The 19950-nt window shown below is 35.7% G+C and overlaps 1 protein-coding gene across 5 annotated transcripts in view; it reads right to left on the reverse strand.

Annotated features, from left to right (window-relative positions):
- Window positions 1-19950, reverse strand: part of plxnb2b (plexin b2b) — a 523376-nt gene that overhangs the window by 117232 nt on the left and 386194 nt on the right. For all 5 annotated transcript variants that reach the window (XM_061916746.1, XM_061916747.1, XM_061916748.1 and 2 more), the window contains 7 exons: window positions 17726-17885; window positions 14741-14852; window positions 11631-11742; window positions 8444-8545; window positions 8281-8379; window positions 5639-5726; window positions 1635-1801 (listed from right to left, as the gene is read on the reverse strand). In XM_061916746.1, the coding sequence (XP_061772730.1) occupies window positions 1635-1801; window positions 5639-5726; window positions 8281-8379; window positions 8444-8545; window positions 11631-11742; window positions 14741-14852; window positions 17726-17885 (840 nt within the window). The remainder of the gene's footprint in view (window positions 1-1634; window positions 1802-5638; window positions 5727-8280; window positions 8380-8443; window positions 8546-11630; window positions 11743-14740; window positions 14853-17725; window positions 17886-19950) is intronic.

Here is a 19950-nt window from a genome sequence, read left to right on the forward strand (position 1 = left end):
TCTCATTGAATGAAATTTATTTTTTTCATTTTGACAGAAAAAATATACGTACCGCTTGAAATTGCATACCTTTTAAACTTTTATAGTATCAAATATTGCAAAAAATATTATCATCCTTTCAAAAAAAAACTTGTAAAAAAAATATATATATATATATATACTTTACAGCAACCTACCCACCAAATTTATAAAAAAGGACAATAAATGATACGTTGTTTTGTACAGCGTATTACTGTAAATTGAAAAAAACTACTACTGTTTTTTGCGTTAAAATTCTGTTGACTGAGCTGCCAGTTTTTGAAGGTAGTTGTTTTTAACGGTGTATTACTGTAAATGGAAAGACCGTACATTTGTTTTTACGGTAGAAAAACTGGCAGCTAGGTTGTCAGAATAAAAAAAGAATGTAGACTGTTGTTTAATGAACAATATAATGTTGTAAAACCCAATGTAAATTTACACAACAATTATGTCAACTAAGCTGCCAGCTTTTTCCGTAAACCCCTCAAAAAAATCAGTGTAACTGTTTTTCCATTTACTGTAAAATGTTTAAAAAAAACAAAAAAACACTGTATTTTACAGTTTTATTCATACATTATTCGCTGTTACAAGCGGCCCTCTGATGGCAGCCATAACTGCCATGTGGCCTTTAATGTAAACAAGTTTGACATCCCTGCACTAGAACCTTTACATCAGTTACACTCACCGACCATAACATTAGGCACACCTGCACAATTCAAGAAATGTATCAAACATTTTAATCTGAGAGGTAGAGCTGAGTTGGATTTCACCGAGAGTGGCTTTTTTGGACTAATGTGTTAAGAGTTTATAATTACAACAAAAAATCCACATACTCAATCATAAAAGAAAAACTAAAATTGAATATTAATACTAACAAATAGGCTGAATATAAGAGTGGTAACAGTTTAATTAAAATATTCCAAGTATAATATAAAATAAATGTTGTATGTATATATATATATATATATTTATACATATAATTCATTTTATAATATACATATATAATTGATTTTATAATATACTTGGAATATCTTAATACAATATTTTAACCCACAAAAGTGTGTGTGTGATTATATACCGTATATTGGAGCTGAATAATGTTTCCGTATTTAAAATATATATACATTTTTAATAAAGCGCCTGTTTTGTCTCTCATTAAAGTGCGCAGTAAAGATATTTTACAGTTGAACAATAAACCGGAAGAAAAAACAGAAACATTATAAAAGTCAGTGTGATGTATTTTTTCTTTCACGTATTAAAAATGAATGAAAAAGCAAACAGTAGTAAAGCTCCTGCATAAAAGAAAAGCCCATCGTTGTTTTTAGCTTTTACTGACTCAGATGTTTAATAACAGCTCCTTGGAGAGTTAGAAAAGTTTTAACTAACGAATGAAAAAAAAAAAAGAGTGAGTTTGAAGTCTGACTTTCACGCAATCAATGATGGACTCGCTTCTATATGACCAAAGTGTAGAACAAATTGATCGAGTGTGCATGCGAGTCCTCAAGGACAAACACACTTCTGCTTTTGTGAAAGGACAACATAGTATTTAATAAACTTCTCCGATCAATAAGCCAATCTTCTTCTCATTACTAATCGCACATTTAAAGCAAACTCACATCAGTGATTTTGGGGGCGGGACACTCTGCGTTGGCGGCATCGGGAGTGCACAGCTTCTCGTAGACACAGGCCTTGTGTTTGTGGCACCACACACACGTGTACTTGGAGTCGGCGTTCTTACACAAACTGCAGTCCTCTCTGCCCACCGAGCAGTTGTACAGGGTTACTACATGGGAAGAAGCAGAATAACAATAAGTGCATAATAGACTTGCCCTGCGATGAGGTACCAACTTGTCCAGGGTGTACTCCGCCTTCCGCCCGAATGCAGCTGTGATAGGCTCCAGCGAACCCCCGCTAACTCAAAAGGGACGAGCGGTAGAAAATTGATGGATGGCTGGGCATAATAGACTTACTTGACATGATGTATCTTAAATAGCAGTGAAAGTCGGTATTTGATCAGGAAAACTATTTTCATAAAGTCGCACAAAACCATAGTCGTGCAGAACCAAGGTTAAGGTCCCATCTAAGGATTAACTCCAGTCTTGTTTGGATTTCTCTTTGACTTCATATGGTTGTTAAAGGGGAACTGCATTTTTTGGGGAATTTTGCCTGCTGTTCACAATCATTATGAGAGACAAGAACACACGTCTTGTTTTTTTTTGGGCTTTTAAAGATGATAAAACACGCTTTTAAGATGCGGCTAATAGGAGGTTAAATCATCAAAAATCATTCTCGGGCGCGGCACCGCTGCTGCTCACTGCTACCCTCACCTCTCAGGAGGTGAACAAGGGGATGGGTCAAATGCAGAGGACAAATTTCACCACACCTAGTGTGTGTGAGACAATCATTGGTACTTTAACTTTATTTATATATATATATATGGTGGTAGAGGGCGCTAGTGATCCCAGAGATCATTCTTGCGAATACTAGGCTGCAGAAGTGACAACAAGTTACAGTTAGCAAGTCAAGTGCAGCGGCAGCGATCGTTTATTTTGTCCTCTTTTAACATGGATGAATCCATAACTAAAATAAAACAGTTTTCTAAACTGGACTTTCAATCGAAGCCAGAGGTAATAATTAAAGGAAGACCAACGCCGGAGCTAAAAGGTTTGCTTCAGACAGTGATCTCCATCAAGACAGAGAGACTTTTAAAACCAAAGAAAGATAAGGAATACTTCTATGAACAAGTTATCGATGCTTTTGTTCAGAAGGAGCGGAGCATGGACTTAATTTATAAGTAAAGGTAAGACCATAATAACGTTTTTTTTATTAAATGTGCTTTTTTGTGTGCTACAGTTTGTATGTGTAAAGAATACTGGTATGAGCTTTTAAACATAACCCGTTAACTGCTGCCAATCAAATGGTAAATAAGATACTCTTTAGGGTTTATATTTTTTTAAATCCGACTGTGATGAAGTCAGTGCCTCACCAGCCATGAACCTCACCGCACGTCACTGATATATATGTATATATATGTACAGTATATATATATATATATATATATATATATATATATATATGTATATATATATATATATATATATATATATATATATATATATATATATATATATATATATATATATATATATATATATATAAAATGTAGTAACAGACACCCACATAAGAATATCTAATATGTTTTGTATACACACTGCAAGTATATACATAATGTAGTAATAGACACCTTAATAATGATATTTAATATAGTTTATATAAACACTGCACGTATATACATAATGTAGTAACAGACACCTTCATAACAATATGTAATATGTACATTATACACACTGCAAGTATATATTAAATGTAGTAACAGACACCATCATAACAATATGTAATATGTTCAGTATTTACCATATTTTGATCATTTTAATCAGTAGCTAGACTTCTTTCTTTGGCGCATTTATTTCCGTTTCCATAGCAGTACACGTCCGACCTCCGGCATCTATTGTCTGATTCTACTTCCACAAACAAAAACGCGTGTGTGTCTTCTAATCATGTCAGACTTGGTAACAGACAACGAAGACGACAACTTTTGGACAAATAAGGATTCACAACCGTATCTTTTTGAGGCTGAGTATATGAAAGATGAACTGTTGATGAACTGCGAGCATCAAGAAGAGGGTAAAATGTCTGAGCAGACAAAAAGCCCAGAGAAATGATATCGGTGCGATTTGGTCACGTTGCAAGTCTGGAACTTTTAAGCCAAGCTGCTGAATTATTGGAGTGTTTACCCAAATCAACTGGAAACGTCCCCTGACCAGCTGGACCAAACGGATTACTGTCCATCCAGTTAGTCACTATTGATCATGATACATGCAGCACATCATAGTACACTACGGTACATACAATGTCTGGCTAGCTGTGTACAAACAAAACATGAAATAATACTTTACAGATACTGTTATATGATTGTTCATGTTTTTCACTCAGTACAGGTTGTTGTCCTCTGGCATTGTGTTGACGTAGAAGGTAGCTTATCTCGTGCCATAGTTAGCTTCTATGGCTAATACCGAAGCACGCCAATGTGTTAGTAAGCTAGAAAAAGAGTTCCTCAGTGTTCACTCTTACAATAACAATGTTGCTGCAATTTGGTTATTATACAAATTACAGAACATAAATGAGGTATTGTTGACGATTTTTGAATGCATTTGTAAAGATATTTAGAGATAGAATGGATTGCTCCCATTAGCTGCATTGCTAGCCACCAAGAACGATACATTTTTTATATGTTAGAAAGCGAAAAAAATAAAAACCTTTTGTCCTCTTGTCTCTCGTAATGATTGTGAACAATAGGCAAAATTCCAAAAAAAAGTGCAATCCCCCTTTAAAACTCATTCAAATTCATCATTTAAGTGAATACAGCAAGTTATGTTGTTTTTTCTACTTCATTATTACGAACAGTGGTTGTATGAGAGTTAAGATCCTTTTATTTATTTATTTTTTTATTTATTTTGTTTTCCTATCCAAAAAAAGCTTGGAAAAACTTTTTAAATTCAAACTAATCAAAAGTAAACCGGCATCCCAGAATAAATCTAGTGTTTTTCCCATAAATATATAAACACACTTACCATGAATTGATTAACGTGGACCCCGACTTAAACAAGTTGAAAAACTTATCCGGGTGTTACCATTTAGTGGTCAATTGTACGGAATATGTACTGAACTGTGCAATCTACTAATAAAAGTATCAATCAATCAATGAAAACTTGTGGTAGGCTGCCACAAGTAAAACAATTTTGAAAAACTTTTTTTTTTTTTTTTTTTTTTGATATGATACATTAAAATCTCATTTAGTAAACGTTTGTATAAATTTGAAAGAATCGCAACACCTGGCAGTGGGCCCCTTATTATGCACAACCAACATCCCCTGTCACTGTTTTTTGTGTGATTAGGATCACCTCCCCAAGTTTCTTGAATTTAATTTGTGGACCGCCAGTTGAATAGCCCAGATGATGATAAAGAGAGAACTTAAGATGGAACCTTGAGGTACACCACAAGTAAAACTAAAGACGTTGAACATATGACTACTGAGTGCATGTTAAGTAAACTAGCTACCTTAGTTACATAAATCACATTACAATGTGTAACTGCCAAAAGGGAGAGGACTCAAAGGGGTGCCTTGAGGAACGCCTCAGTTATGTAAATCCCAAGTTTGGACCACAGTGTTCTATGTTTGCGAGCAAGGTTAAAATGTCAATTCAAATCTCCCAATGTGTTGACAGTGTCTAACAGGAGCACTCCATAGTGTTTTTAAGAATTTGCTGCAAAAATGTTGGTCTCCCAGGTTTTGAACTGAACTTGGGGGTCGCTATGGTGTCATTCCCTGATTTGGCCCTCGGCAGTTGAATGTCCCTGCTCTACATTGTCCTTAGGTGTGAGTGTAAAAGTTTGTATATATGTGCCTTGCGACTGACTGGTGACCAGTCTAGGGTGTACTGCCTCTCACCTGAAGAAAGCTGGGCCTGACCCCAGCTTTCCCCGGCTTACCCGAGACTCTAATGAGGATACACGGAATAGAAAATGGATGTTTGTATTGTATCCGATTTACGACACGTACCATTTAGGGTGCTGTCCATCTTCTTGCCCAGCTCCTTGTCCTTCACGTAAAGAACAACATTGGTCTCCGGAGACTTGTTGTAGGAAAACTATAAAAACAGATTGTGAAGAGGAAAAAAAATATATATCAACATAGAATCCAGTGATTTATGCCACTTAACTCCTACTACATGGTGGGCCACTTGCTTAGAGGGGAAAAAAAATCATTCTGCATCTGACAGACTTTCTGTCGGAAAGGAACACAGCTGGGGGGGGGCAAAGCGCCGCTTGAGCTCACAATGTGCAGACGCCACGAAAATAGCTGCAATCGGAAGGATGCGTCCATTAGAGGGAGCCGCTCAGCCTCAGGGTTGAATGCGTGTGTAAAATGAGCTACGTAAATATGCAATATGTAAAAACGACGTTATAATAATACGGTGTAATGTGTCACAGCTGTTCTTGTTTGGTCTTTGCACCCCCTCGTGGGTGTGTGCTCCTCTAAGGACGCTCCCAGTCGATTTTGGTAAGCATAAACACAAACGTGTCAATATTGAGCAGACGTGTTTTGACCTGAAACGACTGAAAATAAGGTGGGGGTCTGGGGGACCCCATACCAGTAGAAATAATGAACACAATGTCAGCTACAGTCTTGTTGTAAAACAGCAATGAAAATGAAATGTAGCATTTCAAACAGACATTGCATATCTGCCACAATCATGTGTGTTCTTAAATGTGCATTCCACGTCTCCCAGTTTTGATTTGGGTTTACATGGTAAACAACTCAAATTAATACATTGTTTTATCCCGACACCTACATTTGTCCAAATGTGGCGAAGTACACTCATTGTGGATGTCGTCTACATCACCGAAAGAAAAATATAAGGAAGATAATCCCTCTGCCATCTCCCACTAGTTTTTTTAATATATAAATCACCCGCTTGAAAATTCCCTCTTCTCTTTTCCAACTCTCGTGTCGTCATTTGGGATTTCTGTTGTGATTTCCCTTCCTGATTCGATGGCCCGCCCTCGCTTGACTCTGATTGGCCCGTCCATTTGGTTTTGCCCTAATCTCAACCAATCGTGATTCATCATAGTAAACCAACCAACCAATCATGGAGGTTTCCCCTATAAGTTGTCCTCTGTCCGTGGAGTTGCTGCGCTACACTGCAAAAACTGAAATCTAAGTAGGATTAAATTTGTCAAATAAGGCTGCGATGAGGTGGCGACTTGTCCATGGTGTACCACGCCTTTCGCCCGAATGCAGCTGCGATAGGCTCCAGCGACGCGCGACCCCAAAAGGGACAAGCGGTAGGAAATGGCTGGATGGATCTCAAATAAGGGTGATATTTGCTTATTTTCTGTCTGATAAGATAATTTATCTTACTAAGCAGATTTTATGTTAGTGTTTTACTTGTTTTAAGTGTTTTGGTCCTAAATGATCTCAGTAAGATATTACAGCTTGTTGCTGAGATGTTATGACCAATATTGAGTAAAACATGCTTGAAACGAGAATATCAACTGTTGCAAAGCTGTCTCATCAACACTCACAAGTATAAAATATAAAATACTTTTTTAAAGTAATAATGTCTTATTTCAAGCATGAACATTTTTTTTATGATTTTCACACAATTGTGTCTCATAATTAAAATAGATGACAGCCAAATGGTCTTTGCTGTTTTATTTTCAAAGAAAGAGTAAAAAATACGTACTCCTATAGTAGTACAGTTGGCGCAGTACAGTAAACTGACAGTTAATATTTAAACATATAACATTTCTAACAATTTTGAACAGAAAAGGTTCATGCATATTCAGATACATTTTTCAAAATTACAATTAAAAAATTTGGGGCCGGGGGCCAGGCTGTATACAGTATATGCGCACTAATTGACTGAAAGAGCACGCACTTGGTGCGATGATGTCATGTTGTCGATGGAAAACCCCGAGAGTAACAAGCAGTTGCCTTGTTTCCCTTCCATTAAGAACAATAAATTCGTTTTTAGTACAAGTTTGCTGGTTTCAAGAAATGTAATGCCGAGCGCATATCATTATGTCAATAATGATAATGGCACTAGCATTTACTTAATTTAAGAATATATTTCAACATATTGAGCAAAAAAGGTCTTATATATTTTTTTTCTACCAAGAGAAGTGCACTTGTTATAAGTGACAATATACTTATTTTAAGGTATTTTTGGGTCCATTGAGGTGGGCTAATTTTACTTGTTTTGGAAAGTCTCGACAAGCCAAATTTTCTTGTTCAAATGGCAGATAATTTGGCTTAGTTCAAATAAAATACCCCTTATTGTTGTATTTTTTTCAGATTTTTGAATACTGACTTTTTGCAGTGCACGTAGCTTCCATTTTTAAGTTAATCGTTTTTAATGGAAAATCGTAGTTTTTACCACTGGATTGCCAAAAACTGTACTCATTACGAGAAAACTGTCGTCGTTGGCAGGATGGCAAAGAGACAGAATAAAGATTTTAACACACGTGGTAGGTCGTAAAAAACAAAAAAAACAAAAAATATATATATTTTTTTTGATAAAAAAATACGTATTTCAGACTATAGATGGAAAAAATACATGCCTGATTGAGGAAGAATTATGAAGAAACTGTTGATGAGGATTAAAGCATCAATAAAGTATTGAAATGGTCAAAACTCACATTAAATCCGCTGAAGCTGTAGAAAGACCCGCCCCCCTCAAACTTGACCTCCTCTTCCAAGTTCCGCATGAGGTCAGTGCCGATGGTGAAGATACGCCCCTGAGAGACAGGCAAACGTGACTTAGCTTTTGAAAACACGTGAGTTGTTCTTTGAGCACGTTACCTGGTAAAGGGCCAAATTGATTCCCTCGAAGCCGATTGCGCTCTTGTGGCCCACGGAGATCAGCATCGGGTCAGGATTCTCAAACCGAGGACACTTTGTTCCCTTAAAAAAACCACACAGGAGCACATTTCTGTGAACAATCTGCCACACCGCGGCGAGTAAGGCATGTTGTCGTCGCAGCATTACACAAAAATCCCTGTACAAATATGCTAATGACTTTATTTCTTCACATTTTTTTTGTGTGAAATGCATGAATCTAAGGGACAATGATTTGGAAATTAGTTTGAATGTGGACTCGTCAAACCACAAAACACTTTTCCACTTTGCATCAGTGGAAACCAAAAAGTTCTATTTTGGTTTCATCTGACCACATGACATTCTCCCAATCCTCTGCTGTATCATCCATGTATCCATTTTGGTATAAACTCAACTTGTCGTGTTTGGAGGAAGAAGAATACTGAGTTACATCCCAAGAACACCATACCTACTGTGAAGCATGGGGGTGGAAACATCATGCTTTGGGGCTGTTTTTATGCTAAAGGGACAGGACTATTGATCCGTGTTAAGGAAATAATGAATGGGGCCATGTATCGTGGAATTTTGAGCCAAAACGTCCTTCCATCAGTGAGCGCTTTGAATGGTTGACCAAATACTTATTTTCCACCATAATTTACAAATAAATTCTTAAAAATTCCTACAATGTGAATTCCTGGATTTTTTTTCACATTCTGTCTCTCACAGTTGAAGTGTACCTATGATGAAAATTACAGACCTCTGTCATCATGTTAAGTGGGAGAACTTGCACAATCGGTGGCTGACTAAATACTTTTTTGCCCCACTGTATGTATGTATCCATACATATACATATATATATATATATATATATATATATATATATATATATATATATATATATATATATATATATGCACACATATATATATATACATATATATATATATATATATAAATATACATACATACATATATATACATATATATATACATACATATATATATATATATATACATATATATATATACATATATATATACATATATATATATATATATAAATATACATACATACATATATATACATATATATATACATACATATATATATATATATATACATATATATATATACATATATATATATATGTACATATATATATATAGGTGGGAGAACTTGCACAATCGGTGGCTGACTAAATACTTTTTTGCCCCACTGTATGTATGTATCCATACATATACATATATATATATATATATATATATATATATATATATATATATATATATATATATATATATATATATACATATATACATATATATATATATATATACATATATATATATATATATATATATATATATATATGTATATATATATATATATATATATATATATATATATATATATATATATACATATATATATATATCTTGATTGGATTATCCAGAGAATAGTGCTCGATACCATGGTACAGTGCAATATATAAGTGTGGGAAAAATCACAATACTACTTCATCTCTACAGAACCGTTTCATGAGGGGTTCCCTCAATCATCAGGAGATCTCCTGATGATCAGGAAATCAGGAAATCTCCTGAAGATTGAGGGAACCCCTCATGAAACAGTTCTGTAGAGATGAAGTAGTATTGTGATTTTTCCCATACATACATATATATATATATATATATATATATATATATATATATATACATATATATATATACATATATATATATATATATATATATATATATATATATATATATATATATATATATATATATATATATACATATATATATACATACATATATATATATTCCTGAGGGGATACTCCTGAAGGAATCAATAAAGTACTATCTATCTATCTATCTATCTATCTATCTATCTATCTATCTATCTATCTATCTATCTATCTATCTATCTATCTACCTACATACATATATATGTCATATACATGTGTATATATATATATATATACATATATATAAATATATATATTTATGTATATATATATATACATACACCTACACATGATATACATAAACACATATACACATACATTTATACATACTTATATATACACATACATATATACATATACATATTTATGTGTGTTTACATATTAAATAATAGAATAGATACATATTAAATAATAGAATAGATAAAGACATAAAATTAATCATTATTATAGTTGAATATTAAGAGTATGTGAAAGTTCAACTCCTACCTTGTTTACTTCTGATGACCTCTTTAAAACTTTGTAAACATTTAAAAACATCAAGCAGCTAAAAGTCCAACAAAGATAAGTGTGGAGAGAGTATTTTGAATGTTTCCCCATCATGCCTTGCAATTGATTTAAATGAGTGTAATTTTGAGATTATAATGGTGATGGAATTTTTAAAATAATTTCCACAAAGTTCAGTGAGCAGATTGAGTTATGTGTGTTGACTTTTTGCACCATGACTAGGAAAGGTTGTTTGGATCGGGTCACGTAAGTAAATGTTGTTCTTGAAAAATACACATCATGGTCACTGACCTGAGTTTCTTTCTATGTCCACAAGATAAGGACAGTTTTCCACATGTCAATTTAATATGAAATGAACTCCAGCGGCCAGACTGTTTATTCAAATTGAGCTCCTACTGTCCTCTGAAGATAGGAGGTGAACCGCATTCGGTTTGGACGCCCCGGTTTGGACATCCTCCATGAATAGCAGTACGCTAAATAAACTTTTTGTATACCGTATTTTGCCTTGCAAACAGAAATAAACCAAGTGACTCAAAATAATCCACAATACTGCATTACATGTTTGAATGGTGGCTTTACCAAAGTGGCCAAAGGCTGAAAGCAGCAGAGCAGTTTCAATCTGCTTTTAATGACAACATTCAGGAAGGTTGTTTTAGGCGGAGTCTTCCTATTTCCCCGTGTCAATATGTAAAGCACGAAGCGTAGGAGACAATCTCATCTGCAGCCACAGATAAGTGTATCAGGCAAACATCTGCTGACTTGTAAATTGATACAGCAGCTTCCAATAAACAACCACGGCTGATACCGGGATTAGTTTCACTTTTTAATTACTTTCCCGTCGCCGTTTCGATCAACCGGGCCTGATTGTAATTTTTGGCTAATGCCGAGAGACCTTGACCCGCCAGTGACTCGTGACCAACCTGTCGGTGCTTGATGACGTTGGAGTCCTGCACGGCGTCGTCCATGTCGCTGCACGTGTGGTCACGTGTGTTCCACTGGCAGCCCCACGGACTGGCCACGCATGACATGCACCTTGGAACACACAATATATTAGACCAGGGATTCTCAAACTGTATGAATCATTTAAGTTAATATTCAAACCCAGTGTACTGTTCAAACTCTGTGTAATATTACAGTGGCCAAAATATTCAATATACTTATAAAACCTCTGCCTTGTTTTTAAATAAATATTTAGGACACCTACGCTATTGTATTTTAATGTTAGTTATTATAGTGGGGCTTCGCGGTGGAAGAGGGGTTAGTGCGTCCGCCTCACAATACGAAGCTCCTGCAGTCCTGGGTTCAATCCCAGGCTCGGGATCTTTCTGTGTGGAGTTTGCATGTTCTCCCCGTGAATGTGTGGGTTCCCTCCGGGTACTACGGGTTCCTCCAACCTCCAAAGACATGCACCTGGGGATAGGTTGATTGGCAACACTAAAAAAAAATGGCCCTAGTGTGTGAATGTGAATGTGAGTGTTGTCTGTCTATCTGTGTTGGCCCTGCGATGATGTGGCGACTTGTCCAGGGTGTACCCCGCCTTCCGCCCGATTGTAGCGGGAATAGGCGCCAGCGTCCCCCGTGACCCCAAAAGGGAATAAGCGGTAGAAAATGGATAGATGGATGGCATTATAGTGGTACTTAATGAATACTTAGGTCTACACTACTGTATTTTAATGTTGTCATTATGGTGGTACTTAATAAATACTTAAGTAGGTCTACTACACTGATGAGTTTTAATGTTGTCATTATGGTGGTACTTAATGAATACTTAGGTCTACTACACTGTATTTTAATGTTGTCATTATGGTGGTACTTAATGAATACTCAGACCTACTATACTACTGTATTTTAATGTTGTCCTTATGGTGGTACTTAATGAATACTTAGGTCTACTACACTACTGTATTTTAAAGTTGTCATTATGGTGGTACTTAATGAATACTTAGGTCTATTACACTACTGTATTTTAATGTTGTCATTATGGTGGTACTTAATGAATACTTAGGTCTACTACAACACTGTATTTTAATGTTGTCATTATGGTGGTACTTAATGAATACTTAGGTCTACTACAACACTGTATTTTAATGTTGTCATTATGGTGGTACTTAATGAATACTCAGACCTACTATACTACTGTATTTTAATGTTGTCCTTATGATGGTACTTAATTAATACTTAGCTCGACTATGCTACTGTATCTTAATGTTGTCATTATGGTGATATGTAATGAATACTTAGGTAAACAGTGCTAGAGTATTTTAATGTTGGTCATTGGGGTGGTACTTAATGAATACTTGGGTCTACTACGCTACTGTATTTTAATGTTGTCATTATGGTGGTATGTAATGAATACTTAGGTCTACAATGCTACAGTATTTTAATGTTGGTCATTATGGTGGTACTTAATGAATGCTTAGGTTTACTACTCTATTGTATTTCAATGTTGTCATTATGGTGATACTTAATGAATACTTAGGTGTAATACACTACTGTATTTTAATGTTATCATTATGTTGGTACTTAATGAATACTTAAGTCTATTACTCTTCTGTATTATAATGCTGTCATTATGGTGGTACTTAATGAATACTACAGTATTTTAATGTTGGTCATTATGGTGGTACTTGATGAATACTTAGGTCTACTACACTACTGTGTTTTAATGTTGTCATTATGGTGGTACTTGGAGAGCCAAGGGTTTTCTGAGTTGCCACTTGGTGAAAAAAGTTCAAGTACCGCTGTAGTCGATGATTAAAAAAAACGTAATTTCACCATTGAGGTCCCCTAAGTGAAACTACATTCTTTTAGCCTTTGCTCCCAAACATTCCAACCCTTTATTTATTGAATCGAAAGTACAGAAATTCCACGAATTTGCAAACAATAAAAATTATGCACAAACAAACTATAACTTGCTACCAATGAATGCTTAACAATTCTTCTCAACAAGAGGAAAAATATAATCTTAAAGAAAAATGTAATTTAAAACATGTATACACATGTACAACATTTAAAACTTTAGTATATCTGTATGTGGAATTCAATTATGGAATGGATTATGGAAAGAAACCAAACAATGTCCTAATATGATTCAGTTTAAGAGACTGTTCAAGCTTAAAGTGTTTACAAAGTACAAAGAAGAAGAACCATGAAAAACATTCGGAAAATACTCCATCCATCCATTTATTTTCTAGATAATCTTATTCATCTCACCATATGAAAAACAACTGTCTTCACTAATTATTATTTATTTATTTGTATGTTATTACTTATGGAGGGTATTGTGAATACATTGAGAACAGGAAGTGAATAAAACGTATGTAAAGGGGTAGGATTAAAATAGCTCTGCTTCTTCCTACTCCTTTTCGAACATGTTGTATAGAGAAACTGGAAATTGTGATGTGTCATGTTGTAATAGTATACGTGTTGCAAATAAACTTAAACTCGAAATAATTCCACTTATTAAAGTATATTAGAAATGTAATACATCATGTCCTTCTTCAGTTTTGAATCTAGCAAAAATATGTGGTTATAATGTGAGTCAATAGGACCAAACTGGTCTCGAGGGCAGAGAGTGTATGCATATAGAAAAATATCCATACATCATTGCAAACAAGAGGATGGTGACATTAAAGCGATAACACTAATGATGATAATAGCAAAACATTCTGGCCACGTTTCTCAAAATAATCCTCAATATATTGAGAATCAAAAAAAAAAAATGTACGCCTGCAAACTCATCGAAAGGGAAAATCCGTGCTGGTGACAGCAAAATGGATTTCAGAGACTCCACATAAGCAAAGCTCGTTCATCACGTGCGGCGCAGCATGAAATAAATTAAAAAAAAGAAAATGGAAGCAAGAAAAAAATAGAACGGACAACACACGGTGAGATCGATTTTCATATTTTGATTAATGAAAAAGAAAACAGGCAATTTCCTCCGCTTGCTGATGTAAAAAGGAGAGTGGAGGAATGAAAATAGATACAGAAATCATTCATTTGTGTACACACACACACACTCGTCACTTACGGCGTGTTTTCAGACTTCTTCACGGTGGCGGCGCAGTTGTAGAACTGGTAGTCACGCATGGCCAACTCCACCGTCTTGTTGACGAAAATGCTCACAGGCACGGCCACGAAGTCTGCGGACACACCAGTTTTGACCACTTCATTAGGTACACCTACACACATTTAATGAGATCCAGTAGCAGAGCGCCATCAGAAGTAGCAACCTTCGATTTCTAATTGCCAAGCCTTTTTGCGGCAGCGGTCACCCTTTTAAAGTGGTAAGTACATGTGATTTCTGTTTTTTGATATGGTATTTTACTCAAGCTAAAACATGAGACTGTTGCTATCGCCGTGACTGATGGCGACCACTCCGAGGTGTACCCCGCTTGTCGTCTGAAGTCAAATGGGACAGGCTCCGGCTTGCTTGTGACCCCAACGATGACAAGCAGTATAATAGACGCAACTGTCCACACTTTTCTCTCTCTCAGCCAAGCCTGGCCCCTCTTAAACCGTAGACTGTCACATGGAAAAGCAAATAAATAATACAACTCAACTCAGCAGGAGGAGTCGTCCAGACATACTAACAAATTCAACAGTGTTCAGTTTTGATTGACACTTTCCAAGGGGGTTGAATAAATAATTTAGTATTCGGGTGAAGGTAATGTTTCCTCATTCTTAAAGGAAATAAACAACAAAAAAAACCTAAAAAATGCTATATGAAACAAATCCTTCATTAGTTTTATATTATTTTTACCGATATATTGTTTTATTAATTAGGTTTGTCAAAAAAATGGATTATTTTATATAACGATTCTTATTCGATAAAAAAAAAAATCTAAAATCTTTTTTTTTTATCTGTCCTGTCCAGCCAGTAAGACAAATCATATTGTTTATGTAGAACAGGTGTGGAAAATTTGTGCAAACGCGGGCCCAGACTATTACACTCACGGTATTAAAACAAAAATATGAAGATGGTGAGTGAATTATATTTATATAGTGCTTTTCTCTAGTGACTCAAAGTACTTTTACATAGTGAAACCCAATATTTAACTTACATTTAAACCAGTGTGGGTGGCACTGGGAACAGGTGGTAAAGTGTCTTGCCCAAGGACACAACGGCAGTGACTAAGATGGCGTAAGCGGGGATCGAACTTGGAACCCTCAACTTGCTGGCACGGCCACTCTACCAACCAAGCTATACCAAAGATAACTTCCAATTGTTTTCTTTGTCTTGCCCAAAATAGAACAAACACATTCTGAAAATATTACAATAAAAATATTTACAAAAATACCGGCAGCGGTAAAGTTTAGATCCATGAAGGAAAGGAGAAACTGAATGAATGTTTATAACTGAATACATTTACATATACCGTATTTCCTTGAATTGCCGCCGGGGCGCTAATTAATTTGAAACCTCTTCTCACTCCTGGACTTACCAAAGGCATGCGGTAAAAGTAAGCATGCGCTAATTGTTTTAAAACCTCTTCTCACTCCGGCACTTACCAAACGCATGGAAACTTTGAGTGTGATGTAAGCTTGGACCTTAAATCCTACTGAATAGCTCTTAATCTTCTTCTTTTTATGCGATTTCAAATGACCGGTATTGAAATCAGCCTCCTCACTTTTGAAAATGATGACAGGGGAAGTGTCACTCGTGACATCACGAGTTTGACCTAATCATGCGCTAATTATTTTGCGAAGCCAGTTTGAGCCGGCAGTAATTCAAGGCAGGCGCATACTATATGCCCTGCAGCAGCAATTCAAGGAAATACGGTATGTATAAATGTGTTTTCTTTCATATTATTTTTTTTTAATGAATCAAGTTTATGACAGCCTTCTTCTAAAACACAATATAGAATGCGAAATATAACAGGATTATGCATACATTTATAATTTCTTTTCAAAACGGTTACAAAAAAGTTTGACCCCAAAAATGTACTGTGGGACCCCATTTTTATGACTTGATGGGGTCCCTGGGGCCCCATTTAGAAGATTCCTAGCGCCAACACTGATGGAGTATTGGTGCGTGCGAAACAACAGCAGGCGGCTTTGGCCTGCAGGCCGGTTCTAATACTAATCAAATATCATCCAGGGGGCCATAGATAATTAATTCAGATCTGGCTTGCGGGCCCTAACTTTGACACATAGGATGTACCGTATTTTTCAGAGTATAAGTCGTTTCGGAGTATAAGTCGCACCTGCAGAAAATGCATAATAAAGAAGGAAAAAAAGTACTTGGTTTATTTTTAAGGCCAAAAATAGATATTCACTTAGTATTACTTTCTTTAAAACATTTATTCAGTATTTTTTAACTTCAGAAAGATACATGATTGACAACGATAATGATGCCAAAAAACATGAAAAAAGATGGGAAATCCTTAAAGGCTTATTATGAAAATGTAATAATGTTTATAGATATGCAACAACAGCAACATATATGCTATCTGTTGTTGTGTTCCCTATTTTTGAGTGTACAAAATGAAGGTGTGTGTTGAATCTGACTTGGACATAATATGGACTATACACAAATGCTTTTTATGAAAATGTAATTTTGTTTATAACTTATATGCAATCTGTTGTTTCCCTAATTTTTGTTGTTGTACATGGATGAGGGTGTGTGTTGCTGAGCCCACTTTGACATTGTCTGGACTGGACCTGGTTTTAAAAACCTTTTAGACAAGTCTAATTCCATTAACAACCTGGTCTGATGAAGATAAGGTTATTTTTTTATTTTTTATTTTTTTAATAAAATAAAATGAGATTTAAAAAAAAGGAAAACAATGACATTTTTTTTGATAAAAAAGAAAGTAAAATCATATAAAACAATTACATAAAAAATAGTATTAATGATGGTGTTAGTGGACCGGCGACACACACAATCATGTGTGTTTCAGGGACTGTGTCCCTTGCAGACTGTGTTATATATGTTGTGGGAACCAGCATTTTATTCATGCGCAATACCCCCATGGTTAATGAGATTAAAACACTCCTTTTAGCCACACTGTACCTTGGTCTTCTGGTGTTTGGGGTATTTGCGAGGGGCGGGGCAGGTCGCAGGAAACCTGGCCGGATTCCGACATGACGCCCTCGCTCTGGAAGGTCTTGAAGGAGCACTGCAGACGGTCCGAAGGGCCGATGGCGGGCAGCAAAGGGATGTTGATCGTCACCTTTAGGAGAGAATGCAATTATGCATGAGTCGAGTGGCTGCTGACCTGCTGAATTATTCATCATTTCCTTTCTAGAAACATACAGAAGGAAGAAAGTCACTATCAGGGCATCAATTAATTAACAGGATTTTTAAAACGATTATTTTTAATGATGATGTTTCATGAATGAACTCCTGCTTCCAGAAAAAAGGAGGGCATTGAGGACCAAAACTGCAATAATTATCTGTACATGTAGCCAGTTATTTGACCTGATAAGACATCCTAAATGAAAATTTAGCAGGACTTTTTAAGGTTGAAATAAGTATTTTATTCTGGAAACAACCAAAATTCAACTTGCAATTATTAAATGAAGCATCCTTGGGATGTTGCAGAACCCTTAAACATTTTTTTCTATGAAAATCTGAAAAAGAAAAAATCTTATTTGTATAGCTTTTTTCTTATTTCGTACATTTTCAAACTGGAATAGACAAAATTGTTCATGCTAATATAACGATGCAAAGTCAAAAACTACAAATAATTAAATAGCTGTTAAAACTAAGGACATTTGTAAAATTAACATTTTAAATTTTGGCAAGTGGCAAATGATTTGGTATGTTTACATCCACTAAAACTAATAATTACATGAATTTGGTTGAAACCAGCTTTATAAAACATATTTAAAACACTTAATTAGGTTTGTGACTTTTTAAAGATGGTATAATATCCTTTTTTTTTTTTTTAGAAAAAAGTGCCAAGAAATTGAATACATAGTGGCCAGACTACGAATATAAGTAATCATATCACTTAAATATGATTATAAATCTGTTTCATTTTCCTTGACTTCAGAGTATAAAACAGAGATAAGCTGAGACACGAATAATTATAATGAGAAGAACATGCAAATCCTAACAATACATCATTATTACTCTGGTTATATGATCATTAGAGCATTGAATGGGGGTTAAGCCTTTAAAACCTAGTGACGTCCAGTTTCTAACTTTATCCGAGTGTCTTTGAACGCACCACAGCTATGGGCAACGAGATGCAAAAGTCAAACTTGTATATAACTTTCTCCTATGCTGCCACAGATAGATTTATTGTATTGTAGACATATACATCCTATTTCATTCATGTCCCAAAAGGTCAGTGCTGTAAATGACAAAGGTGAGCTTTGATGACGTTCTGACGTCTGTTAAAGTTAAAGTACCAACACACACACACACACACGCACACACACACACACACACACACGCACACACACACACACACACACACACACACACACACACACACACACACACACACACACACACACACACACACACACACACAGACAGACACACACTAGGTGTGGCGAAATTATTCTCTGCATTTGACCCATCACCCTTGATCGCCCCCAGGGAGGCGAGGGTAGCAGTGAGCAGCGGCGGTGATCACGCCCGGGAGTAATTTTTGGTGATTTTACCCCCAATTCCAACCCTTGATGCTGAGTGCTAAGCAGGGAGGTAATGGGTCCCATTTTTATAGTCTTTGGTATGTGTCGAGTGAAGTGTTCTAAATTAGCTTTGCGCTATCCAGGTGGAAAGAAACTATTTTGTATTTTTGATGGATGGGTGCAGTTGGTCTTAGACCAGGAGCGTCAAACTCATTTTCATTGGATGCCCTCTGAGGGCCGGCTGCTTGTAACATTAATAAAGGATTTACCCGCACGATATCTTCACTAGATTACCTATGCATTTGATTAGTAAATGTATATTTTACCAACCCTATTTTCCGGACCATAGGGCGCATCGGATTATAAGGCGTACTACTATCTTTCATCTTTTTTCATACATAAGGATTGTAGGGCACAATAAAGGAGTCAAATCATAATTTTTTTTTTCTAAATTTAAAACACTTCTTTGTGGTCTACATAACATGTAATGGTGGTTCTTTGGGCAAAATGTTGCATGGATTATATTTTACATAATCTTCGAGCCGCTTTTTGACAGTCGCTATCGGATGAGCCGTTTTATAGGAGGTCTTATTTACGTGGCTCACCTTCGGCAGCGTCTTCTTCCCGTCATCTTTGTTGCAGTGGAGTAGT

Source organism: Nerophis ophidion, linkage group LG12 (genome assembly GCF_033978795.1).
Source record: "Nerophis ophidion isolate RoL-2023_Sa linkage group LG12, RoL_Noph_v1.0, whole genome shotgun sequence".
NCBI lineage: Eukaryota > Metazoa > Chordata > Actinopteri > Syngnathiformes > Syngnathidae > Nerophis > Nerophis ophidion.